The 27,634-nt window shown below is 39.7% G+C and overlaps 4 protein-coding genes across 5 annotated transcripts in view; 1 reads left to right on the top strand and 3 right to left on the bottom strand.

Moving 5' to 3' along the window:
- Positions 1–2,217: 2,217 nt before the first annotated feature.
- On the bottom strand, positions 2,218–6,971 carry tspan34b (tetraspanin 34b). The gene is made up of 8 exons (XM_018698551.2): positions 6,711–6,971; positions 4,572–4,649; positions 3,984–4,199; positions 3,617–3,691; positions 3,398–3,505; positions 3,174–3,311; positions 2,948–3,040; positions 2,218–2,792 (listed from the first exon to the last, which is right to left on the bottom strand). The coding sequence occupies exons 2-8, from the start codon at positions 4,626–4,628 to the stop codon at positions 2,733–2,735; spliced, it is 747 nt and encodes a 248-aa protein (XP_018554067.1). The 5' UTR covers positions 4,629–4,649; positions 6,711–6,971; the 3' UTR covers positions 2,218–2,732.
- Positions 6,972–10,093: 3,122 nt separating this feature from the next.
- On the bottom strand, positions 10,094–18,042 carry znf653 (zinc finger protein 653). Its single transcript, XM_018698592.2, has 10 exons — positions 17,711–18,042; positions 17,469–17,509; positions 15,809–16,117; positions 15,150–15,682; positions 14,865–15,042; positions 13,043–13,127; positions 12,762–12,879; positions 12,564–12,678; positions 12,384–12,483; positions 10,094–12,208 (listed from the first exon to the last, which is right to left on the bottom strand). Exons 1-10 carry the CDS (start codon positions 18,004–18,006, stop codon positions 12,031–12,033), a joined length of 1,953 nt encoding a protein of 650 aa, XP_018554108.1. The 5' UTR covers positions 18,007–18,042; the 3' UTR covers positions 10,094–12,030.
- A 330-nt stretch (positions 18,043–18,372) lies between these two features.
- The window catches only part of swsap1 (SWIM-type zinc finger 7 associated protein 1), a 28,539-nt gene continuing 19,277 nt past the window's right edge, over positions 18,373–27,634 (top strand). Inside the window, exons 1-2 of one of the 2 annotated variants that reach the window (XM_018698596.2) lie at positions 18,373–18,642; positions 19,643–19,954. In XM_018698596.2, coding sequence (XP_018554112.2) covers positions 18,373–18,642; positions 19,643–19,954 — 582 coding nt within the window. Of the gene's footprint in view, positions 18,643–19,642; positions 20,617–27,634 lie in introns of those variants that run through there. The other variant, XM_018698595.2, reaches the window with a different exon arrangement.
- Positions 21,546–26,947, bottom strand: epor (erythropoietin receptor). The gene is made up of 8 exons (XM_018698593.2): positions 26,744–26,947; positions 26,366–26,501; positions 25,853–26,019; positions 25,069–25,220; positions 24,785–24,941; positions 24,489–24,576; positions 24,282–24,369; positions 21,546–24,062 (listed from the first exon to the last, which is right to left on the bottom strand). Exons 1-8 carry the CDS (start codon positions 26,844–26,846, stop codon positions 23,322–23,324), a joined length of 1,632 nt encoding a protein of 543 aa, XP_018554109.1. The 5' UTR covers positions 26,847–26,947; the 3' UTR covers positions 21,546–23,321.

Below are 27,634 nucleotides of genomic sequence, written 5' to 3'. Positions count from 1 at the left end.
AAATAAAAGGGAAGAGAAGAAGAAGGACCCAGAAACTGTGAGAATGTGTATGAGAATTTGGATAAATAAAAAACAGCAAACAGTTTGACACCAGAGGGAACTTATCCTTAATAAGTTATTCTACTTCATGAGCTTATCACAAAGTAAAGTACAAGTACATCAAAGCTATACCAACATGCATTACTTGAGTGGATGTACTTAGTTACTTTGACCACTGGACTATATATTGTAAATGTGTTGCACAATATTGCCAGAGGTTCTTGTTTTTACCAGAAAGCCTGTGGTTCCCCCTCATGGTTGGACTCTGATACTGCACTGAATTATTAACCGTCCTGGAGATGTTTGCGCCTTCACATGAAAAAATATGTTGCCATACTGGGAAAGAGATGTTGTCCTAGTCTGTCTAGATCAGTGCGATGCATACTTTCAGGTTTATTTCTGTTAGTTTGACTAAAGTCAAAGTACTTTCTTAACCAACTGCTACATTACTATCACTATCATCCAGTATTATTTGAGTTTTCATATTTAATTTTACTTGGCTTGTGTTCCCATTACTAAACTGCAGAACATATCAAAACCCAAGAAGTGGTATCAGCATTTAATATTCCCTTATGTGTTATACAACAATTGCTCATTGTTGGAGTCATAGTCATAGTCACAGCCACATTGAAACTTATTTGCCTGTGTTTAGTCATAGCTGGATTCTATGGCTGGAATTAGGTTTATATCTCCTGCCTCAATCAGGAATAACATGATGGCTAAGGAGAAGTAGGTAATACAGGTAATACACCCACATTAAATTCAGCAGGACAGACAAGCTTAGTATTGACATAAAAATGAATTTGCTTGCTAATTAATTGCTTCTGTTGATATGAGGCAAATTTGTGTTTACATCAATTCATGATGTATAGCCTCTTTATCTTCTTTCAAAAAACTTTTTGAAGAAGATGTTTTTAAATGTACATGGAGTGGATTGTTAAACTGTAAATATGAGTCTGAGAAAGAATAGGAGTCTCTTTTACCAGATGAAACAATCGTATTTGTCAGAAATTATATATTACTAAGTGTGGGATTAAGACACACACACTCTCCCACAGATGCACACACATGCAAACGTGTGTGTGTTGACAGTTTGTTAGAAGAGATAGAGGCCATTAACATACATGAGTAGCAAAATGTACATATTGAGGGGTAATCTCCACGTTGTGTCATAGTACTCATTCGCTCTGCCAAGGAGGTTATGTTGTACTCAACTGATTTGCTCCAAACAGGTATGGCCCAGAGAAGAACCCATTAAAGTTTGGTACTGATCCAGTTAAATGGGCAGATATGACAATTATGACTACGTAATTTTTATTTTATTTTTTCTATTATAAGAGCAAGACAGACGTGTTTAGGACTGTTTGGCTTTGGAGGAGTTATGTGCTGTACTGAGTGGCATTTTAGTGAATTAATTATCAATTAATTGCTTAAATTTACGTATATAGGAACTTGGATGGTGTGTTGTTTGTCTTGTTTCCCTCCAGCAGTGGTATTCTTCATGCTTCATTCTGTCACAGTTACATTTAGCCCATCATGATACATGAAATGAGATAGTGATGCCTGGTAGCCCATTCCCAAAGTATGACTGCCTTAGGCAGGCATTTTAACAAGTGCGCTGTACTTGTATTAACCCACACACTCCATAGATCACAAGTGTTGACATGCATGAGGAAATTTCTTGCCAGAATATAGGCAGTAAATGAAGTCCAAAGTGGTGCACTAACTCCTTTGTTACTGTAAGGTCATGCTGCCAGAGAGCCCATTTATCTATAAGTCGCAGTTAACAGTGTTTGCTCCAAGTAACACATTAACAAGTGCAATTTTGTTTTTATCAAACTAAATAAACCAAAACAATGAGCTTGATCCTGATTCAGACATAGAGTACAACACAAAATCCTGAAACTCTTGGTGGGAAATAAGAAATAATGTTTTTTGCTTGTAATAGTTTCAGGCAAATGGCACCTAGTGGCATTAACATCCATAACTAGCCCTAACTCTGATGAAAATGCACTTTCACCTCAGTGTTTGTTGTCAGACCTGTTTGTTGTTGAAGTATGAAAAAAGAGGAAATGTAAAAGTTATCATTAGCTACCTGTTTGTTTGCTGCTTCTCCTTCCCATTCAAAACATCTGCAATGTCCCACATTCATGCAACCAGCACAAAAACTCACCAGTGTCTAGAAATAACTTGCACTTTATTTCAAAATTGATCACCATACACTATACATACAAATAATGTATCACTTCTTTTGGTATTTTACAAGCTGCATTATAGCATTCACAATTGTGGTTCCTGTCTCAATCATACCAGCCATTGTTTCATTATCACAGTGTAGTTATCATGTAACTCCTCATTAACTGGCCATGTGTTACAGGTAGTAGCACTGCTTGACATTTAAAATAATCTCTGGTGATGTAGACATTGTGTGTAGCCTGTTTTATAAAATGTAGTGTTCTTAAGAAATAGATTCATATACAACATCTGTTAGATAGATTTAAATGTAGTAAAAATAGATGTTATATCATTCAGTAATTCTGATTGCACAAGATCTGACATTAACTTCAGTCTTCAATGATGAGGCATTTTTGCAAGATAAGGGCATCGACCCTCACTCCTCTAGAGGCGATATGTAGGAAGTGGAAAGGCTCCAGTGATTAAAATGATTCCTCAAAGGTCTTTGCCATTTGTAGTTAGGCACTCGTGGATTTTATTCTGCAGTAAAGGATCATGGAGACGGCCATGGCACATATCTGAGGAGAATATACACATTAGTAAAAACATATGTAAATGTGTAAAATAAGAGGAATAAAACTTAATTTACAGTAATCTTAGCCTTTCTCTTATGCACTTGAACCCACTCTAAAGTGGGCCCTACAAATGAAGACGATGAGAGATCAAGTCATACCTCCAGAACTGCAATTCCTAGCGCCACTGCCACAATAACCACCGTGTTGTCATCGATCAGCTGCATGATCTTTGGGAAGCAACCGGTGATTGTCTGAGGAAAGTAAAGAACAGGGGTAGAGGAGTTAGAGTGGAGAGTAGTAGAGTAGAGTAGTTATTGATTCAGAATGGGTTTTGATCATGCATGTGGATGTTTTTGTTGTTTCTGCTACTTTCAAAGTCCATACCGTGACGCTGTCAGCCATCGTCTGATTACATGGGTAATTCATGCCTGGACAGCACTGTGGTGGATATTGCCTGTTGTGGTCAACAAAATACGGGGAGCCTTCAAAGTCTGAGGAGTTGTAGAACCCGCAACATTTTAACTAAGACACAAAGAGAGTAAGAGTCACAGAAAGCAGTGGAAAAATGGTGTCAAAATTTTTGTAAATTGTTCAGTAGAATTATGTACTGTGCTCATTGTAGTATTCCACAGTCCTGTGACGTCTGCATTTTTCCCATAGTCTTTCCTGATGTTGTTGACTGCTGCAGTGCCAACCTTTTGAACCAGCTCATCTGCCTTAAATGCAAGCATATAGTAGTATTAGCATCCATGTACCAAAGGTTAATAACTATCATAACAATCTGGCTACTAATATTCTCTGCGTGAAAAAGCTGTTAAATAACTTACTAAGGGTCTGAATACCAAGATCACCACTGCTCCTGCAACCTCTGCTATGAAGACCACCAAGACTATGATAAAGAACTATAGAAAAGATCAGAATGTTACACATTTTATTGGAATGATATTGTTAAAACAAACATTTCCAATAGCTAAAATTAGTTTGAAGTAATTTTAATGAATTGTATGAATTCTTCACCAGTTTGTAGACTACTGAAACTATGCAAATGAGAACAAGTATATAGGCTCCAACAGTTAAGAATAAAAATGTCATGTCATATTTATAACCCAGTCTCTAATACATTGATTTACGTATTCAAACCTTCTCTTTGAATAATTTCTCTAGCCCCCTATAAAGTAGCAGATAACAACCTACCAGCAGCAGCATGCACTTGCTCTCTCTGACAGCACCACAGCAGCCTAGAAAGCCAATAACGACCAGCAGTGCTCCTATTGCGATCAACAGGTAGCCCACATTGAGCACCTGACTGAGCTCTGGTGGCGCGTTTTCAATTTTCCCGAGGAAGCTGAGGATGGAGCCACTGTCCACCTTCACCCAGATCCCAACACCCAGGATGGCAGCACCTGCCAACTGATGGAGGGAGACAGGGAGAAGAAGAGATCAGAAGACTGGCAAAATAGAGGAAAAATCTTCAAGATTAAAGGGGCAGTCCTGTATTTTTACATATGAAGTTCAGTTTACTTGTTAAAAAAAAAAAAAAATTCTGTTTAGAATAACAGACGGGCAGCTGCATAGACAAAGAGCATATTTTGATACTTAAAAGCAAATTTGCTCTTGTAAGTGTCATAAAATGCCCCACTGGTTCATCTCAAGGTTGCCATTTTTCTCTGCAATTTCTTGCATATTTTTTACACATTTTTCACACCTACTTGTTTCACACAAGTAAAATGTAAAATGAGTGAACATAAAATCAGACATTAAAAATTAGACATACAAACTTACAAAGATGATGCCATTGAAAACAAACATCATCAGTTTGAGGAATCCATAGCATCCCATTTTTGCTTCTGATTGTTGAACCTATCAAGGAAAGAGAGAGAAAAAAAACAGAAATAAAAACAACTCAGCCAACCAATACTCTTCATCATTTTGTTGTCAGTTGTGTGCTGCATTCTTGAGTATTACTTCATATTTATTTCATGTTATTTTTGTTTTTTAAGAACACTGTGTACACATGTAACAATCAATTTGTGTGTAGAACATTAATTATCTTGCTGATGTGTTGTCCTGCTTTTCACTAAGTCATAATGTACTGCCATTTAGGTGGCAAATTAATAGTAGGATTATGCTGTTTGTTTTGGGGAGGCAGAGAGCGGGGCAGGGGAAACACCTGCCACTTTCCCAGCTCTCCACCTTTTGCCCTTTGAAAGCTAAATAACTTATCTCTCTTATCTCAACACTCAGAGCGCCCAGTGCCTTTCATTTCAACTCTAAGGACGTTGACTGTACATATATCACCTTACACAGAACTTGGGTGAGGGCTTTGTTTAGTTTAGCATTAATGGGAGTAGAGAGATGACAAATGAGGAAGTATGCTGTGTTGTATTTTCTGGAAAGTGATTCAGTACACAAATGTAGTGATAAACCTGTGGTATGAAAATGAGGAAAGGAACCAAACACTGCTGCCATAGAAATGTCTCATCTCTTTGCAACATTTCTCTTTTCGCATTCAAATATAGATCGCTGTGCTACTGTATAATACATGAAAATCATAAACTTAGAGATTATACTTTTGAATATTGACCCAAAATGTAAGCTATGAAAGAAACAAAGAGTCTAGTGTGTGTATTTGCATAGAAAACTCTGTGGTCTGCCAGCCAATCCATCACAACCATTACTCTGGGATGTGAATCAGAGAGGAGGTTAGACTTTAAGGGCTAGTAGAGGTACATTTCAGCACATCAGCACATTAACCACCTCTATGTCTGTTGATACATGCTCAGAAAACAGATTCTTTTAAATTAGTTTCACAAGTGTGCTCACACAAATGCATAACATTAATCTTAATCGTCTTGACATAGGCTCACAAATAACAGTATCACTGAATCTTCTCCTCCCACCTTCCCCTTTTACAACCTGTTACTGTTCTAGAGTCACTTTGAGATTGTCACTTCCAAATGTGTGTGTGTGTGTGTGTGTGTGTGTGTAGACCTCCCAGAAGGGGAACAGTGCCCTTTGTGTGGCGTGACAAAACAGATAAATTGTTATCCCCAACAACAATGACAGAGCAGAAGCCTGTGTATAGCAACAGACTGCTTTCTGAGAACTGGGATATCCCTCACGGTCTCTCCTCTCTATTATTTAATTCATACCTACTCTTTCACTAAAGCCTTTATGGTAATTTTCTTTCCTTAACACTTTCCTTAACATAATGTGTCAAATTAACCAAAAGCAGGAAGTAGCTTGTCAGTTCATTTGGCTCACTTGTGCTGATACAATAAAGATGGTTGTCTTCAAGTTAATCATATATTTTGGGACCCAGATGTCTCAGAAGCATAACGAGCGGTTGCCTTGACTCCCTGAAACTCCCTCTATCATTTCACTCCTCTGAGCTGTTCCCACTTCCACATGGTCAATGATTCCACTCAGACTGAGGAGTCAGCCTGGTGATGTATTAACAAGATAGAGTCACATGCAAATTTCAAAGTGACCAAAGGCCTGAAATAGGATCCAGTGAACACTGTCTTTTTCATAATGCTTTGCAACATACATTAACAAACAGGAAAAGCTCTTGCTTGTAGATGACAAACTGAATGCCATATGTGTGAAATACTTCAGCAGATAATTTGTCACAGCCTGGCTCCAGGACTGTGAAGAGGATCTCAGATCAGCAAAACCTAAAAAAATGTCCCTGAATGTCCAATGTCTATCAAAAACATGTACAAGGCCAATCTCAAAGGACGCCATTGAGCGGAATAATTGCAGGCAGGTCTCAGGAGACAAAGGATCATTGTTGGATGGATCCCTCCCTACATTGCTACAGCCCTTGAAAAATAACCAAAAGGCCTAAAATTCACAAGAAGAAGCTACCATTTAGCTTTATATGATAGTCAGTCTCAGTTAAGTCATTTCTTAGCTTACCTTTCACAAGAGAAATCCAAAGATGTGCTCTGAGGCTGTTGTCAAGAGTCTTTACCTTCACTCTTGTGATGGAAGCTGTTGCTGTGGGAGCTGACTGTGAGATATCAGGAGTACAGGAGTGTACTATTCTTCTGTCCTCTGAAAATGACCCACAATACACTCTCTGTCTACTGTTTCCTGTGGCTTTGTCACTCTGCTAGACATAAAAGAGCTTCTAAGTGACCTTTTCAGCTTTCTGCTCTTATTTTAAGAGTCCCGGCTGGTTATAAGCTCGGGAAAGGGAGGAGGGGAGCAGGTGGGTGTGACCAAAGCAGCTGAGTAATAACACACATCACCATGGAGTGGCTGGTGTCCTGTGGGAGGAGAGAGGAAGCTCACCTGTGAGTAGCTACACCAACCTGCATTTGTGCCTCTGTTTTGAGGTGTTTCGTTTGAAGGCAGTTTGTAAAAATGACAAAATAATGTGACCATTTTTATTAATAAAAAGTTGTTGAAAAAGTTGTGTATAATTAATTACATAATTATCTTTCCATCCAGAGTATGCAGCATGTTCCAGTCTGATTTCATATCTAACCACAGTATACAAACAACTCATGTCACAGTCATCAGTGACCTTAAGATCAGCTGTTATTCAGACAGAACTTCCATTGCAGTTTTGCTGCCTTTGACATGATTGATTGTGATATTCTAATAAGTAGCAAATCAGTTGGTCAGTCGGGCACTGTTGTTCACTGCTTCGTTTTTTCTACAGGTCCCAAAGGGGGCAGTCTTCCTGCATCTCATTTATAAATGCAACATTTAAGTTGCATAAATCAATATTTTTTTTACATCAACAATGAATCAAATTAGTTCCCTTTAGCACTATGGAGTACTTTGATTTAAAGCCTGCAACTTCACCATTCAACTCAGTCTTCGCGATATCCTCAACCACTTTGTCTGAGGTGTCTACACTTTTATGAGCAATCACGGATCACAGATGATTTTAAAAAATATATATACAATAAAAAACTCTGAAGCAGCTAAATAGACACTAGCCCTTATCAAAGTAAACAATTACAGTGATATAAATCAAGTAAGACCTTTTATTTTATGTTTTTATTTATTTATTTTTTAAAATCCTGTTTCCTTCTTTAATGTGGTTGATGGTGCCATTCTGCTTAAAAATGCTGGACTGGTAGTTTTAAATGTGTTGAAACAAACAGTTTATTATAAAGAGTTCCACAATGGTTAATCCTAGGACTGCTGCTTGTGAATTCTCAACATTTTGTTGGGAACACAAGGAAATACAGAACTATGTAGACACAGTGTGCCAGTCAGGAATCACAGTTATTCTGGACTCAGATCTTAACTTGAAAAGTCATGTTAGTGCCAGTGCCATCCTTTGCGATGTTGTGTGCAGGGGCAGCAGACTGAAAGTGAAGGATGCCAACAGACTGAAAAAGCTAATCCGCAAAACCAGCCATGTTGTGGGAGGGGAGCTGGATTCTCTGACAACAGCATCAGAGAGGAGAATGTTGTCCAAGATAAGGACTATATTGGACAGCTCTTCACACCCTCTCCATGATGTGCTGGTCAGCCGGAGAAGCACATTCAGCAACAGACTCATCCCACCACGTTGTACCACAGAGCGCCACAGAAAATCATTCCTGCCAGTGGCCATCAACTAAGAATCAATCTTATCCCTGGATCAGATCCCTGGACACTTTTTTTCACCCACGTTCAATAACCAGTAATTTTTCTGTACAAAATGTGAATAGCATGTAAATATTAAATATGTGCATATTGTTTTATTATATATTATTATGATATTTTTTATATTTCTGTATCTTTATAGTTTAAGATTGGGGGTTATATTATTGCTATTATTATTATTATTATTTTGTTATTACCTTACTTTATTTTATCTTATTTATTTTTATTGTATATGTGAATTGGAGCACTGCAACTCAACAAGGAATAAATAAACTAAACTATCTGATTAATAATATAACTAAAGCATCTTTTTATTGCTTGCATATCAATTAAAAGTTAATTAATTTTTTTATTAAAAAGAAAAAGAAATTATTTTATATCTCAAGTTGTTTGTGAGAAAGTGGTTCATTCAGTCATGTCAGACTGGTCAGGCTAGTATTATTGTTATTTGAGGTAAGAGGGGATCCTTTCACCAAGCTGAACTGTGAGCAACCATGACAGCTCAGGCTGTGCTCGTACAATGCAAGTGTTTTTCCACAGCACAGCACATTAAGGTAAAAAGAAGTTGTTTGCCTTGATGACGTGTTGGAGGTGTGTTGGTTTGCACAAGCCAGAGTACAGTAGAATACTCTCTTTGATAATTATCCCAACAAATAATAGGACAGCTCCGGCTTATTGAAAATGTTGTAGAGATATGGAAAGCTCAACCTACTGCTCAAACACTCAAATTCATTGGTTTCCAGTCTAAGATTGAATAAACATCCCAATTTTATTTAGCTTCCTGATATATTTCTGACTTAGTCACTGACTATGAAGTTCAGTCACACAGATGTGTATCTGTGTGATATCTGTGGTTTGTGTCTGTGAGCTGAATTCAGGGTTTGTCAGTGTCTTTTGCAGGGCAGCTTTTCTTGTTGTTCCTCTCTTCTTTTGTTGCGGTTTCTAATTCCTTGTAGAATTATTTTATTCTTACACTTCTTGCTGTATGCTGCATTTCAATGTAAACAACATTTAGTTTACTGACAGATCTGTCAGGTGGAGTCTCCACCACTAGGTTTTGCTAAATTAATGGAAAACTGGCTTGTCAGTGAGTTGAATGCTCCTCAGATGTTGGCGTCATATTTCACAAATCTGAACTTCACAATCCTGACAGTGACAGGTGGAAAAACTAACTCAACTGCAAAAGACGAGAGGAGGATAGATGATTTACAGTACAACAGTGCTAATGATCAGTCACTGTTGCTGGTAAGTGGCTGATAAGAATAGGTGTGTAACGGGCCTACATGAAGAAAAATGAATAAATAATAATAAATCCCTACACATTCAAATGATCAAAATCCATGTGAAATATTTCATCTTTATAATCCCAAATCTAACTCCTAATCATGACTTATCTCAGTATAGTACTCTTGTGTAACTCAAAGTCTCATGATAATGTTCCCATAGGCTCCACTGACAACCACTTAAACTTACAAAGGGTCGAGTATCTATGAAGTCATTTTATGACTAGGTGTCATGACACTTATGCTTTTCAAGCCTTGTCTTACTTTTTATGCACACCTACACTTCATCACAAACACATACACACACACACACCCTAGAGTGACTTATGCAAGAGGCAAGAACACATTGCGTATTATTAACAATGTGTCACAAAAATGTGTTTCAGAAAAAGAATGTTAGAATACAAATACAAGTCATATTCATATATTTTAGTGATTCATCAGTTAACAAAACTGACAGAGGAGAGAAAAGTGCATTTACTTCGAGACTAAAACACAGACAGAACACAAGAGGACTGAGGTGAACTTTCCTGAGAAGTTGTCACATTAAACTCGCAGGATTTCTCATCTGTGCCTGTGAGTCAGGACGGTGGGATGGTGAAAACAGACGACAGGAAAATGTAAGACCGCTTTCCTGGCCTACACAACGGATGCTCAAATTTCAGTGACTGCAATGAAAGAACCTACATTTGTTTCACTACAACCAGCATAGTGCTTAGCACACAACAGTCAGTGTCACAGCCTTACATTTAACACACATACTGTACGTAGTAATATCTTAACCCACCACACTGGTTGTCATTAGTAATCTTTCTTGGTGTTGTCCTAGTAGGCTGAACAATAATATTTAAATCATGCTTAATCTTTAAAGGACCATACCAGTGTTTTCCATGTTAACCAATTTAATACAAATGTTGTTTTCAAACTTGCAAAGCCAACAGAATTTTTTCCTTTAATGAAAAATATTTTCTATCGAACATTTAAATGACCCGTCTCTAAACCCCCTCATCCCCACCCGCCTGTGTTCAGTATGTGTTCATGCACTTTACCATGGGAGTAGTGACAGATTTACTCTTCAAAATTCTTAGTAATTTTTGAAACAGTGGATTGTTGATTTCAGACAGAGGTAGAAAAAAGCAGACTTCTCATCCTAGCTAACGACCATTGATTTTGCCAGCTGACATGACAACTGGTGCTGAAAGATTTAATCAACTCTAACTAGCTAGCTACTTAAGCTAGCTAATGTAAGGTCCACAAGTTGCTGAAAACACTGTCCCGTCAACTCTCTCATCGACTTTTTAACGCTTCAAACTGATTTCGTTTAACACAAAAATGCTGCAAAAGGGTCATATAAATTTGTTGGCTACATACATGAAAAGACTGAAACTAACACTGTGGAAGACAAGATAATAAAGAAACAGCATTGTTCTTGTATTGCAATTAAGAGCTCCTAATATTTTAAGTATGGTAAGTCCTTTAGCTGCTTAGCTTACACACTCAGGCAAGACTGAGGTTACTTTTGCTACTTCTGTTTTTGCTCACATTTTACAAATTGCCTTTTACTTTAAACATCATAAAGAGAAAAGGCTTTTACAATGAGGATTGAACAATGTGTTTGGAGAACATAATACAATCTTGGATAAGACTGGCCAGGGGTGCTAGAGTGTTAACTTTCCAAGACCCAGTACTGAGCAGGACAGAGCCGCTAACATTAGCCTAATTAAGATAGCAGCGTTCTGGACCAGCTCCCAAATGGTGGGGAATTTTACACAGTGGATATGTCAATTGTAAATGGGGCCTTTTTAAACTTGTAACCTGTAACCCCATAATAATGTACTATAAAATGCCTACAGCATCTTTCAAAACTACAATGGGTAGTAAGCTAGTTAGCTGGCCATGCTAACATTTGTAGCTTACATAAGAACGGACTCTTGTGATTTGGGCTTTGGAAAAGCAAAAAAAAAAAAAAAAAAATTCTTATATACAGAGCATCACTCTTACTACAGCCATTCACTTCAACATGGAGAGAAATCCATAGCTTGAAACAGCTGCCAAGCCTAGTTATGGTTGTTTAACCAGGACTGGATGAGTTGTCAGTTGGACATCATTACTCAACAGTGGATTAAGCTTTTTTTTACCGCTGTGTCCTGCACAGCTGTTAGAGTGGTTCCACTTTTGCCTTTATCCACTGCTTGTGTGTTCACAGGCAATGTACATATCAACCTTGACACGAGAAGCAAGACAGCCACAGTGAAGCAAAGCCTTCCTCCTCACTGGAAGTCTTCCTTTGGCTTCCAAGGGCCAACTTGTATTTGTTTAGCTCCTGTGAGCAGTACTTGAGCACTTCAGGTTGCCTGCTTGTCTGGGTGACTCTTTAGCTTGTGGAATTTAACACTGTCCAGCTTCTCAAACCTCTTGTCACAGAACTCACAGGTGAAGTTGTAGTGGGCTTCTGGAGTGTGCTTCTTCATGTGCCAGTTCAGGGATGCACGCTGGCGACACTGGTAGCCACAAATTTCACATCTGAGGAAAGAAAAGAGAGGAGTGACTACCATACAGATGCTTATGGGCCATGCCGTATTTGTGAACATTTACCCTATGCCAAATATGATGAAATTAATCAAAGTGTTACAGACTGTCTGACCTGCTCAGTGCAAATCTAAAACAATAAGAAATGTCTTCAACACTGGTAACCTACTGAAGTGGTGTTTCTCCAGTGTGAGTCCGCCTGTGAACCTCCAGGTGATTCTTCCTCTTAAATGATTTTCCACATGTCTCACAGATGAAATCTCTTACCCCTGTAAGAAGATCCATTTTTACATTTGGAGGTTTACAAAGATGAGATTCTAACATGACAAGTGTGTCTTTGTGAGCCCACCTGAATGGATGATCATATGGCGATGCAGATGGTTTGACAAGTAGAACTTTTTTCCACAGCCTGGATGGGGGCAAACCTTGGTCCTCCCTTTCCTGTGAACCAGGTTCACGTGATTCTATAGAGTGAAACAAAAAGGTTATTTCAATCTTCAGTTAAACAAACTGAAGCATTAAGTAAGAATAAAAGCTGTTGATTTACCTGAAAGCTGCTAATAGCAACATAGACTTGACTGCAGCCCTCGTACGGACAGTGGAACATCTTGAGCATCCCATCAGCCTCAATGACAGGGCCTCGTCTGTTTCTCTTTGACCTGACACTGTAAAAACAGACACTGTGAAGTTCACTGTAACAACAGGACAATAACTGAAACGGAAATGGATTAACACTTCTGCAGAGCTCCTTGCCCTCGAAATCCTTCTCAATCTGTCTGAAAGTCACTTGCACTTGAATTCACCATGTAGAGTATGTGTTCCACCAACCTGCTCAGACTCCTCTGCAGCTCTCTGTCACCACTCAGCTCCAGAGCATCAACAGTTGGCTGCAGCAGCTGTTTGTCACTCAAACCTGCAGAGAAACAATCCGACAAGTGATTACAAACTGACTCATGCAGGTATGAGCTGAATCTAAATGTCTCCTGACTTGTGGACTGGGTGCTTGATTGTAATCAACATCTTTACCTTCAGTCTGAGGGGCAAAGAGGGGAATATATGTCAGTTTATTCAAGACTTCAGGTCTCAGTCACTGCTGTGGATAAGATCAGTGCTGAGATCTTGACTTTGTAATTTGCGGTTCTGAGTGGAGTCTCCATTCAAATTTAGCACAAATTTTCACTGAATTTCCAGAAAATCAGCCACAGAAAATGCAACATATAAACCCCTGGTAGCACGTATTCTCCTTAAACTGTGAAAAACATATATAAGAAATATGACACAGAGCGGATGTTTTCATCTGGTGCTGTTTTTAGTCTCTAACACCACATGAAGTGCCTGAGCCAACTGATCTTTCATAGATAAATCTTTTAATGATATCTATGTTTATTCAACTTAAACTAGTCTGTGTCTTCTCATTAACATTATGTCAGGTAGTACCCCCATTACATGCAAACTAGTGTCCCTGTCATGATTAAGGCTAGTTTTCATGATGTTAAGGATATGATGAGGCACATAAGAAGCCTGGTTATTCACATTCCTATGTCACTCTAATTGTTCAGGTTTCTGATGCTCTGTGACTCGACAACATCCCTCACATACTAATCTCTGCTGTTTATATACTGAGGTCCAGGTATTATCAGTATCTTTCATTTCTAAATGTCCATGTTTAATGATCTAATATTTAATTATATAGTAAAGACTATAACAGACCTTCATAAAACTATTAAAGCAATTTAGATATATTTTCTCATTTTTTTATTTTTTGCTTAATAGGTGTTATGCACATTAATGAAATATAACCTACCTCCCAGTGTTCTTTTGCATATCTTGTTCTTTTGTCTTATAGTGTCATAAAATATTTGTATGATAACTACAGAGGATGTCAGTGTAAATCTGCTGTTCCAAAAGTGGCAAAGTAGAGATGTGTTGCGCCTGCAAAATGTCACTGAAAAAGAAGCAAAGCAGCTCTGCTCTCAGTATTGATAATATTGGCTGGAGCTTAATTTTGTGTCTCAGCATTTCATTTACAGCACATGTTTGGCAGTTGTTTTAACAAAGTGCAAGTGGGCATCTTTGACAGCTTCCATACCAGGAGTGAACATCTGACCTTATAATCAAACCCTAGGTTACATTAATTAAAAATGCTGGGACTGGCCCTGAGCCTGCAGATCCCTGCAGAACATCACAACAACATATTTGTTGCTTAGCTGATACTGTGTGACTTCACACCTAAACACAAACATTCACAGTATCCTGGTCTGAGTCTTACCACAGCTCAGCTCAAATGATAAGATATTTCCATGGTACATAAATAACCAGCTGGTTATTCAAGTCTATGTGTAGATGATACATGATACACAGTGCTGTAGGCAAATCAACCCTGTGGGACACAAAATGGCAAAAGTGGCAGCCAGTAGTTTACGTTGATGATATAACATTCAATGGTAGATGTAATGCATGAAACTCTGTACAAAATTTCAGACACTGCACCTACATCGATAGCTTAGTGCCTTGCACCCCACTTGAGGACTTGTATTTGGGCTGCCCCTTGCACCTCACAGGCACACGCACACAAGTGCAGTGAACTCAATATGGAATCAGCCATCCTTTACACATATAGAGTAATATGCTAGTTCCAAATGTAGCACACCTGTCATGGAGTCTTCGTCCTCTGCTGTGCTGATTTTTGAGTCACACGAACAGACTTGGTTGTAGGTGACGCCCCCGATGACAGTGCAGGTGACTTCCTCCACATTTCCGCCGCCCATGTTGAGCTGGATGCCCTCTGACGCCAGGGCCTCATAGCTGGGGCCGGTGATGATAATTAACTGGGGATGACAAGAAAATGGAAAAACATTTGTAACTTTCGGGTAAAGCAAAAGCGCATTCCTTCGTATTTAGAGTGTACCTCTACCTCCTTTAAGCATTCACCTACCTGTGAGCCTTCCAAAGCCGTCCTCTGGTCAGGAATCTCACAGCTGGTCACTACCGTCTGCAGAGTCTGAGGGTCAAACAGCTCACTCTGTTCTTGCACCTGCATGGGTGGTGGGACTGACAGCTGCGGCTGAGCGCCCAGCTGGACAGAGTCACTCAAACTCTGTGACAGCACTGAGTCCTCATCCGTCTTCTCCAGTTTATCAGCTGCAGATGCTGTCACTGTGACACAGTCATATATAGTCCTGATTTCCTTCTCTCTGAGTCTCTCTCCTCCTCCTTCCCCGTCGTCTCTGCCTCGTCGCAGATCCTCAGCCACCTCTTCTGAGGGGATGGAGTGAAATGCTGCAGTTGGGGAGCCTTGCTGTCGCTCCATGACCATCTCCATCTCCCAGACAGGCTGCCCTGTCAGTGGAACATCCTTGGAGGAAGATTCTATACTGGGCTGGTGGTTTAGAGCTGCAGCCTCCTCTATTGGGCTCATGGTTGCATGTTGTCCCTCAGAAACATCCACATTCTCTCCCACATCTATATCTAAAAACATGAACAAAAACTATGTGTTGATAATCAAGGTATTAAGTATTCAGTAGCTACTAATGAACATTTCATTACTGATTATGTCAACAACAAAACTAAAGACCCCAAAAAATCATTCTGCACCTTTGAATTGTTTGTGAGCCTCCTTTCTTTTCCTCCTGCTCACTGCTCTTTTAGCTGCCACCAAGTCTGTTTTTATTGCATTCTCTTCTCCATTTACTTCCTCCTCATGTTCAGAGTCACTTGCCTCCCTCAGTGGTGAGAAGAGGTATTGCACAAATGAGTGGTTGGAGTCACATTGCCAGATGGCAGCAGTGGAAAAGTTGGGCTGGGGCTCCAGGGCTTTGAGCTGGGGCTCATGAGGGCAGGAGCAGGAGTGCTCCTGGTACCAACACACCAGACTCTGGAGGCTGGACACACGATCCTTCCTGCCTGGGAAACAATGAAAGCTGACAGATGAGTGAAGAAGCAGATTTCAAGAGGATCTGAATCATGTAATGCCACTCACTAGATTTCAAGCCATTGCTGATTTTTGTTGAATAAGCATTCTCTGTGAAAAAAAACTAAACTAAAAAACAATGGACTCTTTATATGGAAGCCCGTTTCTGCCAAGAAAAGATAAAAAAGAGATGAAAGGTCAGGTCAGTAAAATTAGAAGATTAAGTCAGACTTTTAATGCTTCAAACATTTCAACGAGTCAAATTAGATATTTTGGATTATTTTCATAATCAGTTTCTTTGTTGTTGATGATTATTTTCTCTCTTAACATTTGGTTATAAGTTGTCAGAAAGTGTTAAATCACAGTTTTCTAAAGCACAAGGTTACAGCTTCAAAAATCCAAATGTATTCAATTTAGTGGCATGTAAGTCAAAGGAAACAAACTCTTAAAAAACCTCATATTTTAGGTTGGAACTTAGGTTGGTATTACATTTACCAAGTTGGTGATGTAATACCAAGTACCAACTGTGATACTGACTCCTGACTCCTTCCTGTTTCCAGAATTGTGACAGTAGAACATTTTACAATGTAAAAATAAACTTTAGTGTTCCCTAATGGGCAACTATGTAACAGTGACACTGTTTCTAAATGACCTCAAACCTAGATACCAATATATATACAATAAGCTATTGACCTATATATTGACCCACATAGGCCAATTTATTGGTCTAGCTCTACTTCAACCCATCCATCCATTAGCTGAACCACTTATTATTTGATGGTTGTGGGGGGACAATCTCAGTTGACACTGGGAGGGAAGCATGGTAGGGCTGGATGATATACCAAAAAAAAAAGAGAAAAAACATTTATAAACATATTGCGACAGATATTGCTTGCAATATGACTCACGATTTAAGTGAACATTTTTGATTCTCATTTTCCTTTAAAAACTACCAAAGAATACGTCTGTAAGACTACTTTTGGCTGCCTATTTAAGTAAGAATTACTGAAGCAAGATTACTTTTTATCACTTTTTTTAATGACATGTTAAGAAACGTTTGATCTTTGATCTTTGTCCATCAAGACTGATATTTCAGTCTGTAGATAATGAGGTTACCCAAATGAAATCAGTTTGCCACTTGCATCTACTTTTCTCTTCCTCACACTGAGTGAATAAAAAGCTGTAGAGCAGATTTCACAGTGAAAAGATTCAATAACAGATTTGTCTGAATGATCAAATCTAAATAAGCTGTCTCCTTAAACGCGATTTTAATAGAACCAGCTGTCGCAGACCTCCCAAACCTATGTGACTGAACTATCCCAATCTATTTATGGCACCACTCACCTTTTTTCTGTTTTACTGAGATTTCTGGGGCAATCTTCTTCCTGTAATGCAGAATCATTTCATTTGGAGAAAGCCAAGTAGAATAAAACAATGAAGCTGAAAAATTGTGAAAACTGCCGGCAGCAGTTGTACACAGAATGGAATAGATAACAGTATTAGAGCAGGATGATAAAGACAAAGACATGTTCTGTGAGGTTGGGAATGTCAGCGTGTAGAAATAAAGTGGCTGCGGCCATGCCTACCCGCAGTATTTCTGCTGGTATTTTTCTCCATATGTGGAGTTGAGCAGGATCAGATACTCTGCCAGTCCAGCATCACTCAGACTGGTCCGTCGGCGGAGCTCACTCCACAGCTTGTGCGACTCTCCCAGGTACACCCTCCTCACATCGTACTTCTTTCGTGACTCAAGACGCCTCTGAGCTCGGTCGGAGTCCGTGAGCCTGGGCCGTCCTCTGCAGCGTCTCAAAACATCTTTCCCTTGGTCCCCAGTTTGGTCAGCGTCCAGAGGAACCTCCAACTCTGCCAAGCTATGCGCCATCTTGGCCACAACAGCTGATGTTGTGATTACCCGACGTTCCGGAAGTTGTATCAGACCTCACAGGAAGCACCAATAGAGACACCGTTTCTGTCTTTCGTCCTACACCACGGGCTTGTAAACCTTGCTAAATGATACACACAGTCGTAGGCCGCGTGGATAGATGTCTGTCAAAAATACTGAGAGAAATATTCACAGTGCGCGCCGAGAACCGCGGCAGAACGGTACAGTAGATAGAATCTTTTTCACACGGACCACAAGAGCAGGAACACCAATGTCCAACATGTAAACAGACGCGGGAAACTTAAGTCTGACCGTCGTTATCAGTGATACAACTAAAGAAAAGTGTATCATATTTAAGTATCAGGCATGACAGACGTTTTAACACTTGTGTTTAGGACTTTTATGTCTCAGACTGATTTAAAGACGGACCTCACCGCCAGTCCTCCACCACAGACAACCTGCAGCGCCTTGGTAGTCGGAGACCACGGCGTCAGCAGCTCCGTGCTGCTGCTAGCGGCCGTGACAGCGGCCTCACAGCTGGGGATGAAAGTCATGTTCTTCACCCAATCACAAATTCAGAGCCTTCCAGCGTCTGTGCAGAAATGTGCCCCGAGCCTGAGCCCAGAGTGTCTGAAGGTATAAGTCATTTTGCTCTCAAACTGTGTTTGATATATTTTCGTATTTCTTTATAGGATGTTGTTCATGATAAAGGACTTAAAAGTTGTAATTAACGTTTTTTTTAATAGTTAATAAATAATTTACTAATACTTTACAGATCAGCAAACCATGTTCAGACCAGTTTTTAAACTTCATTTAAAAACAAACAAACTAGAAAGCAGACCTTGCTACCAATGCTACGTCAATTCTTTGTTGCGAAGATGTAACTAACAACTACTTTTTGCTTAGTGATGAATGTGTTAATTACATTTTGCATTTATTGATCAATTTAGTTTATAATATGTTGGAAGATGGTGAAACATGCCCACCACAATATCCCAAACAACCTATTTAAACGTAGCATAATATAATATATGTTACTGGGATTGAAAATTGCTGGAAACATTTGGGATAATGTAAGTACACAACTCAACAAACTATATAACATAAGTCTGGTCATTTTTAGACGTTTTAATGCTGAAATCTTATATATCATACCTTTAAATGTCTTGTTATAAAACACAAACACAATCAGTTAATACTGATAGAGAATAGAGAAAAGCAGCAATTCCTCACAACTGAGAAGCTGGAACCAGCATATTTTTGCTTGATAAATAACTTAAACAATTAATTGACCATCAAAATTGTTGTTGACTTAACAGTTCACTAATCAATTAATTGACTAATTCAGAAAACATAATATGACAGATTGGACCACATTTAGCTGTAAAAAAAAACTCTTGTTAAACCTTCATGGGTGAAGTGTATTAGGTCAAGATTATGATACAATGTGGACCACAGAGGTAATACAGATTGTTGTTTAATCAATTAGGCAATCAGAAAATAAAAAAAGCTTAGTTGCAATTGTAGTCGACAACCAATGTGGCTTACTGTAGTTAAGAAGGATAGCTGACAAGCTACTTTGACCCACTCAAACCATGTCTGTCATTTTTTTCTTTTCTTTTTTTTTTCCTCAAAGAAAATCAAGTTCTCCTATCCCAGGACGGTGGAGGAGCTCCTGCAGCAGATAGCCAGCCTTCACGAATCCACCAACACATCTCCCACACCTCCCTCACTGATCATAGTTGACAGGCTGGAGAGCTTCCTGTGTGGTCCTGGAGGTGGTAGCCACAGTGGATTTCACCCAGGAGAGCAGTCATGTGCTGCCCACCTGTCTGCGCTGCTGTGTGACACTGCTGCTTTTCTCACACAAATCCTGGAGCAGCGGTCCACAAGCTCAGGCCCCTGCCGTGTCATCGCCTCTTTCCAATCAGAAGTCAACACTGGACAGGTCAGTGCTGAGCCCTCTGCTACCGATCCCATCCTTGATGTCCTTGATCGCTATTTCCAAGTACGCTGTACTCTGGACCGAGACAGAGGATATGAAGCTGCAGCTGCTGGACTACAGCAGGTGTGGCACATTTACCTTTCTGGGAGAGGCATCACAGATGGTTCTTGTACTAAAGACTGTGAGGACAGGACAGGTGTAGCCCAGGAGTGGCAGTTAATGATTTTTCCTAATGATTTAATGGAGTTTAAGATGGTTTGAAAACATCTGTAAGGATTTAAGAGAAAGCCAGTTTGTTGACTCAGAGAGTAGTTTTGCTCAGAGCAAAAGCTAATTTTCAGCACAGTTTGGCTTGAAATTTAAGCAGTTACAATGAGATGTACTACAGTGTAAAGGGCCTTGTTGACTATTACACTTCATCTTCTAGTAGAGCAGATCCTTCTTTTATGCATTTCAGTGGAGCAGCTCTTGCCTTTTCTTTTACTGTCATGGCTCCTTGGGTACACTGTAATGTAATGTCATGTATTGTAATATAATCTGCTGTTCAAAACCTTAGATATTATTTAACCAAAATGGTTGTAGATTTAAAATATTTAATGGGTTGAAATTTTAATTGACATGAAGGTTTGTCAAATATATGAATGAAAACTTACACAGTGAAAAAATTAACAATAAACATATTGAGGTCAGCTTTAAACTGAACAGTCGTTACCAGCGAACATCAGGACCCCTTAAAACAAAGCAAAGTCTACTTGAGACCCCCCCAATCCCACCCAAAAAAGGTCAGAAGAAGAATACACTGTATATTAAAACAAACATGTATTTTGTATAGTACATTCATGTCTTCTTTTGTATCTCCTCAGTCAACCCCACAGGTTTATCTTGGAACCTTTTTAGGGGCCCAGTTCCCTTATTTATAACACTGGAGCAATTAACAAGTACGAGACACTGAACTTAGGTGGTTGATATCACAGTTAAAGTATTTTACACATCAGAAAAAATATTAAAAATACAACAATGTAATTGACGAGAGAGAACATTTTAAATGCTTGAGAATGAAAAACATGGAAAGAAATATCACTCTACTTCTTCTAAGTAAAATACTAGTTAAAAAAATCAAATATTAAAATATGAATTCTAAAAAGGAGATATTCTCCATTTGAGTGTGACAAAGATGACACCCTCTTTTAAAATATATATTGCATAATAGTAAAATATATATCATTAAACAACAGCTATTTAAAATGAAATTTGTTTTTATCATAGTTGATAAATCATGAATTGCTGTTGTGAAAAATATTTGAGAGTGTGTTTTGAGCTTTAAACCTTTGTTTCCCTTAAGCGTCATACTATGCTATTTTCCCCCGTTTCTTATTAAAACATAAGTCAGCAATTTGTAGATAGTTATATACTTTTAGAATAGTTACATTTTCAGTTAAAACATATTTTTCCTAAGCCACAAAAGCAAACAAGTATGAAAGAACATGGAAATTATTCAGTTCGATTTAAAACTGCAGTGGTTTAAATGTTTTGAATAGAAGTATCATATATGCTCTGCTCAGTAGTTGGCAGGAGTAATTAAAAACAACTTAAACATGACAAGAAAGAGACTTTAATAACAACTACAGTTACTGAGAATGAATATTGCCTTAAAATTTTCCTGCACAGCCTACAGTAGGAGTATTTTTATTTCATCTGCTCCAGGATTATGTGTTTGAGAAATAACAACTGTGATAAAATACAAAAAGCATCATAATGTTACTTACAGATACAGTTGGTTTTATCAGGTTTGGAAATGACACTGACTTACTGGCTGCCTGGTTCAAGTGAAAGCTGTGTGAACTAAATTTGAGAGTTTAAGCATAAGGAATTATTCAGTATTTTTGTTATTGTCAACAAATCCCATAAAGAGCCCCAAAGTAGTCAGTCTTAGTCTTAGTCAGACTTTCAATATTTTATTAACCTGCCTTCCTACTAAAGACATAAATCCTAAAAATGAGTCGCAGATATATACTTTCATTTTAAAAAAAGGCTCAGTAATTTGCTAAAATAGGTGGGCACTGTAGTTTTTAGAAAACATTAGTCAAACAGGAATAAATGTTGCATCTGTTGGGGGACTATTTTCCACAGTGGGTTTGTACACATTTGGTACTCTACTGAGTATTCACAAAACTACAAAAGTGTATGTGAGTCTGACTCAAAATAACCACTGTTCATCGTAGTGAAGGAACATGTTGCATAGTGCAATGGTGAACTCACACTGCTAGCAGTGTGACATTTATGGTTGTAAGTGCAATGTCTTGAGAAGTACTTGATGGACTGCCATTAAAATTCATACAGACCATGTCCCCCCAGGATAAACTGTAATAGCTTTCATGATTCCCTAACTTTTCATGTAGCAAGCCAAGTCTTAGTTTGTCTAGTACTTTGGTTTATGATGAAATACCTGCAGAACTAATCACATTCCCATCTGCTTCAGTTGTGCTTAGTGCTACTAACCAAATGTTAGTATGCTAACATGCTAAGCCAAGATGGTGAACATGGTAAATATAACCTGATAAACATGAACATTGGCATTGTGAGCATGCTAGCATGTTGACATTAGCATTTAGGAAAAGCATTACTGTGCCGAAGTTCTGCCTGACAGTGCTGCTAGAAAGGCATTCAATTCCTGGACCTGATGGACAAAAATCTGTGGCACAAAGGAATGAGCTAACGTATAGGCTCTGTCTACAAAGACGCAATATATACAAGGATAAATTAATGTTGGTTTACATGGGATTTGTTGACAACAATGAAAATATGGACTATCACCAGTCTTATCCTCCTCTGACAGGGAAAGCACGCCCATATTGTTCACAGTCTTCCATTCCTGTATATCTACTCTGTATTTTAACCTACTAGTTGTTCTGTCATTTAAACTTAAAAATAAGAGTACACAACATGCGCAAGCTGAAAAATGAGTAAATCACTATGGGACTCGGTCAGCTTGGATTTTGGTTAAATTTTAGAAAAAACTGATCAACAGGAAAGGATACTTAGAGATCAGCATGCAGACCTTTACATTGAATATCAGTTCTTGGCCTAAACCACAGCTGCCATTTACCACCATGTAATGGTATTATCCCATACAGATGAGGGATGATTTGACTAAAGTAGAAATGATCTGTGTACATCCAGTGGACTTTCAGTCCTTTAGCTTACACTTAAGTATGATTCAGCTCCTTGCTGCAGTCAGAGCCCAAATCCTTGATACACCTTTCTTAACAGTTGATGTGAGGCTATGTAGTTTTAGGTGAATATCCAAATACCCTCCACCTAGCTTGCCTCAAGTCTCAGTCATGTGCAGCCTGTCCAGCTGAGTTTCTTCTCAGCCATCATCGTGGACAGGGTGCTGCCTCGGCAGGAAAGGTCTTCTGTGAGCAGGGATCTCATTTTTGTAGTCATTGGCGTAGATAACCACTTTTCCAATGTCATCTGCTCTGCTCATGGGACTGTAATCCATAGAGACCCCAGAGTCTGCCACTGCCATGTAGGTGTACCCCGGGCCTTTGGGCATCCAGACGTGGTTCGGGTACTCAAAGCTGGACTGGGATGAAAGACGGCCTGAACCAGAGCTCTGCTGCACAGATCCCAGATCAGAGTGGGATTCACATAGCATTGTCTTTCTGGAGGCAAAAAGTACTTCAAGGGGTAAGGCCTCCTCAAGAATATCATCCAGGTGCTCATCTTCAACGTGGTTGTTTCCACTGAGGGTGACATAGGTGTCTTGAGACTCCAGAAGAGAGGACTGGGAGCAGGGCACGGGGTGCTGGTGGAGTGCCCGTAAGCGGTCCATCAGCCAGTGGTCGTGTGTTGTGGCTCTCCATCCCTCCATCAGAGCTGAGTTGCCCCTTTCCGCTGGCTCTCTTTCATCCAGCCCTTTTTTCACATCCTCGTCCTTCTTCCTGTCTGCGATTAAAGATCTGGAGATCTTGGGGGGCAGAGTTGGGGAGGGCAGTGAGGGGCAAAGGCTGAGCTCTGACAGTACTTCAAGAGGAGATGGGCATTCCTCTGAGTAGAAGAGAGCTGGAGTTAACCACAAGCCTCCATTGGTCTGTCCTAACCACTCCTGCACAAAAACACAAGAAAAGATTATGAAAACAGAGTAAAAATGTCAAATGACATCCCTTTGACTTTTCCTGTATCACCAACTACTGGATGTTCTAATGATAGGCTCCTGACAAGTTCAACTAAGACCATCAGCATATTCCTGCTTAGCAGCATGTCATTGTGAGTATGCAGCGTGCTGGTGCTACCATTTAGCTCCGGTTCTTAGTCTTGTTCTTACCTCAAAGTCCCCACCATAAACAGTAAAAAGACCTTGGAACTTGCTGTCAGGAGTTGGAATAGTTGGCCAGATCTTCTTTGTAAGAAACCTAAAAAAGAGCAGATATTGAAGATATAATTCTCAATGTGAAAGGTTCTTAGAGAAGCAAGCATAAATACTTATATCATTGGAAGATTAGCAACGCGCTTATGTCAGTTTTTGACCAACCTGCGATGGGACAGAAGCATAGTGAGGGACAGCACAATGAGGATGAAAGAGATGATGAGAGTCAGGGACATGATGAGTGGGTCAAATTCTGGAGGAAACACAGAGTGATAAAAAAAATCAATCACTGCAAAACACTGAAAGCAAACTAAGCAAGAGAAATAAAACCGATGTACATAAGATCATTGCATGTACAGTAAAAATATGGGCCTACATAGTCCCTTTGGATAGATACCTGTGCTGCTGAGTATGTGACACATTTTTGCATTACATAGGTGAATGAATAAATTAATACTGACCTGCAGGAAGTGTTTCTATGAACACTGGGTCACTCCAGGCACTCCAATAGCCATTGTAGCTAATCCCATCTAGCTTCACACGGACTCGCACCTTGTATTTTGTACCTGGTTGCAGGCCTCTCAGGATCAACTCTGAACTAGCTCGTGCCACTTCAACCTGTAAAACAGTCCTCAGTTTATCAGTAAGGTCCATGTGTATCCCTGTCAACCTGAAAGACACATGCTGCTCAAAGCTTTATTCAACCTCTACCATATCACTGAGGTCACTAAAATAACTGCCATACCTGCCCCACATGGCTGTCCGCCATAGCGTAGCTGACTTCATACATCATGCTGTCATCCATGTACTTGAGAGGAGGAGGCACCCAGCTGACATTCAGCTGGCCTTGCTTACCCGTGCTGCTCACCGTTACATTAGCAGGTGGGTCAAGAAGAACTGCCATACAGATAGACAGGAGGTAGCTTGTTAGGGAGGATTTTGAAGGAAGTGGAAGAAAAGAAATGCCGTGCAAGTACCTTTACATACCCAATTACAGCATCGTTTCAACCTACAGTGACTAAATTTTTGGCCACTTGGGGGCAACAGAAACAAGTTTGTAAACACAACACTGACATATTGTCACAGCTAATATTCATTCTCCTTTTAAGCTCTGTTTTGCATTTTGTGTTGGGCAAGTAGCATACAGTTGGTTTTTAGAGCTTTTACATTGAAAACAGTTGCCTGCTGCAGCTAAAAATAATGCTATGAGAGCTGTGAGTTAACCAAAAAATGAAAGTTGCGTGAAATCAAAACAATGAGGTGAGAAATGCTATAAAGCAGCAGAACTGCAGATTTTAGTTTTAATCCTCTGTGAGTTTGTCACTACAAGCGACAGCTTTCATATACTAGTAGTCATGTGATCAGTGGTTTATGTAAAAATATTGATCAGAGCAGCTTTAAAAGCCATTTCTGGGAAATTTAAAGGCAATGAAAATGAATATAATACTCATACAAACCCTTCAAATGCATTCCACTACTGAACTATTTCTTGGGAATGTGAAGGCAGTGACACCAGTAAATCAACTTACAGACAAGCTCGATGAGGAGGCTGCGATTGTGGATCAGTATCCCTTCCCGACGAACCTGGATGTCCATTTGGACAAACATCTGGGTTCGGTTCAGATGGCAGATGAACAGCCTCTTCCCACCTGCTGCAGGGACAGCTCTCAGTGGGCACCTGCTGCTGTTTTCATTTCTGCTCAGGATAAAGGAAGACACAAGAACTGTGGGTCAGAAAAGTATGTTCATTCTTGAACAAGGCCACAAAGATTTCTGACCTGGCATTATGCTTGGTGGTACTATTATTTCATGTATTACAACTGATATATTGGACTTTAAAAAAAATTATCAGGCTCATAAAACAGTCAGTAAAAAAACAGTGAATAAAACAGTAAAAACTCTTCAATCACCTAATTCTTCAAATTCAAAAAAAGTTCCTCCTTCCAACAGAAGGAGGAAAAAAACAACTGACAGTTTAAAGTACAGTACATATTGGCCATATTAGATACAACGTGGTTTGTTCTACGCTGAGTATGACTTACTGGTAGGTGTATGTGAAGGAGTACTGATCCACAGAGCCAGCTCTCTCCTCATCTTCCACCCAGAAGCACGTGAAGTCCTTCCTGCCTTCAGCATAGCACTTGGGGTTTTCTGAATCTTCTTTCATTAGAATAGACACTAAAGGGGTACAGTTAGGGGGCAACAGATGTATGAGAACACCATGTGGGCTGGCAGATCACGATGATCAGCCGAAAACTTCTCTTATGTCTTGGACACAAAATATAGACACTTATTGTAACACCAATAAGACTGGAACAATAGAAGGTGTATCCATCAACTTATCTCTGAAATTCTGTAACTTCTGTTGATCAAAATGTACCCAATATTTCCTCTTGTTTTACCTAAAAATGTTACCCTACCTTTCTTTTCGAAATCTCGTGCGGCCTGGACGATGGAAGCTGCTCGCAGGGCGCAGAATACCACGTAAAGTGCGAACACTCGGCTCAGGTGATCACATGTCATCCTTTTGTCTTCTCTGTGAACAGAAATACTTTGGCCTTTTGTTGTCCACCTGCATCACTGGAGAACAACCTTCCACAAACGTGCCTGCCGCAGCTCTCACCGGGGGAGGCTTGTTTTTTGTTTAGATACCATGGATAGCGCAGCGCGGTCACGCGCCTGCTTGAGAGCGATAAGGTGTGTAGAGCTGAGCTGTTTACTTTCTCTCAAAGTCAGTGAAGGAGAGGTGGGGCAAGAGCAGTTTTACAAAACTTTTTACTCTAGTGATGATGGGCGGGAATCGTACGCTCATTGATGTTTACAATGTTTGAGCTGGCTGTGACTGAGGAAGTGAGGCAGTGGGACTTGTGCCGTGCGTAAAAGCGCACAAAGGGATAGATAGATAGATAGATAGATAGATAGATAGATAGATAGATTACAAATGTCTTGGTATGTGTGTGTGTGTGGGTGGGAGATCAAGAGGGAATACTTAAATAATTAAATTCTTTTTTTTATATGGACATCTCCTGGGCGCTTGTCTCATGGGTGAACTGTATCTCACTCGCTGAAGCTGACCCCCTTCAAATGCGATGTGAGGGAGCGGAGCTCAGCTCCTGGCTGGCTCCGGGCCAGTTTAATCCCTGCATGTGTCCAAGTAACGGAAGCTGCAGTGTGCTCACACACCTAAGAACCAGACCTAAACGGTTTCTTATCTACTTACTGCACCCACATGTTTTCTTCGTTTGACCAGCATTATCAGAGCTGCAGACAACCCTGTTTCTTCACCCATGATAAGTAGCCCAGGGGGGCGT

Source organism: Lates calcarifer, linkage group LG11, assembly GCF_001640805.2.
Source record: "Lates calcarifer isolate ASB-BC8 linkage group LG11, TLL_Latcal_v3, whole genome shotgun sequence".
In the NCBI taxonomy this organism is placed as follows: Eukaryota; Metazoa; Chordata; class Actinopteri; family Centropomidae; genus Lates; species Lates calcarifer.
The sequence above is the reverse complement of the archived record's forward strand: the minus strand, read 5'-3'. Positions and strand labels throughout refer to the sequence as shown.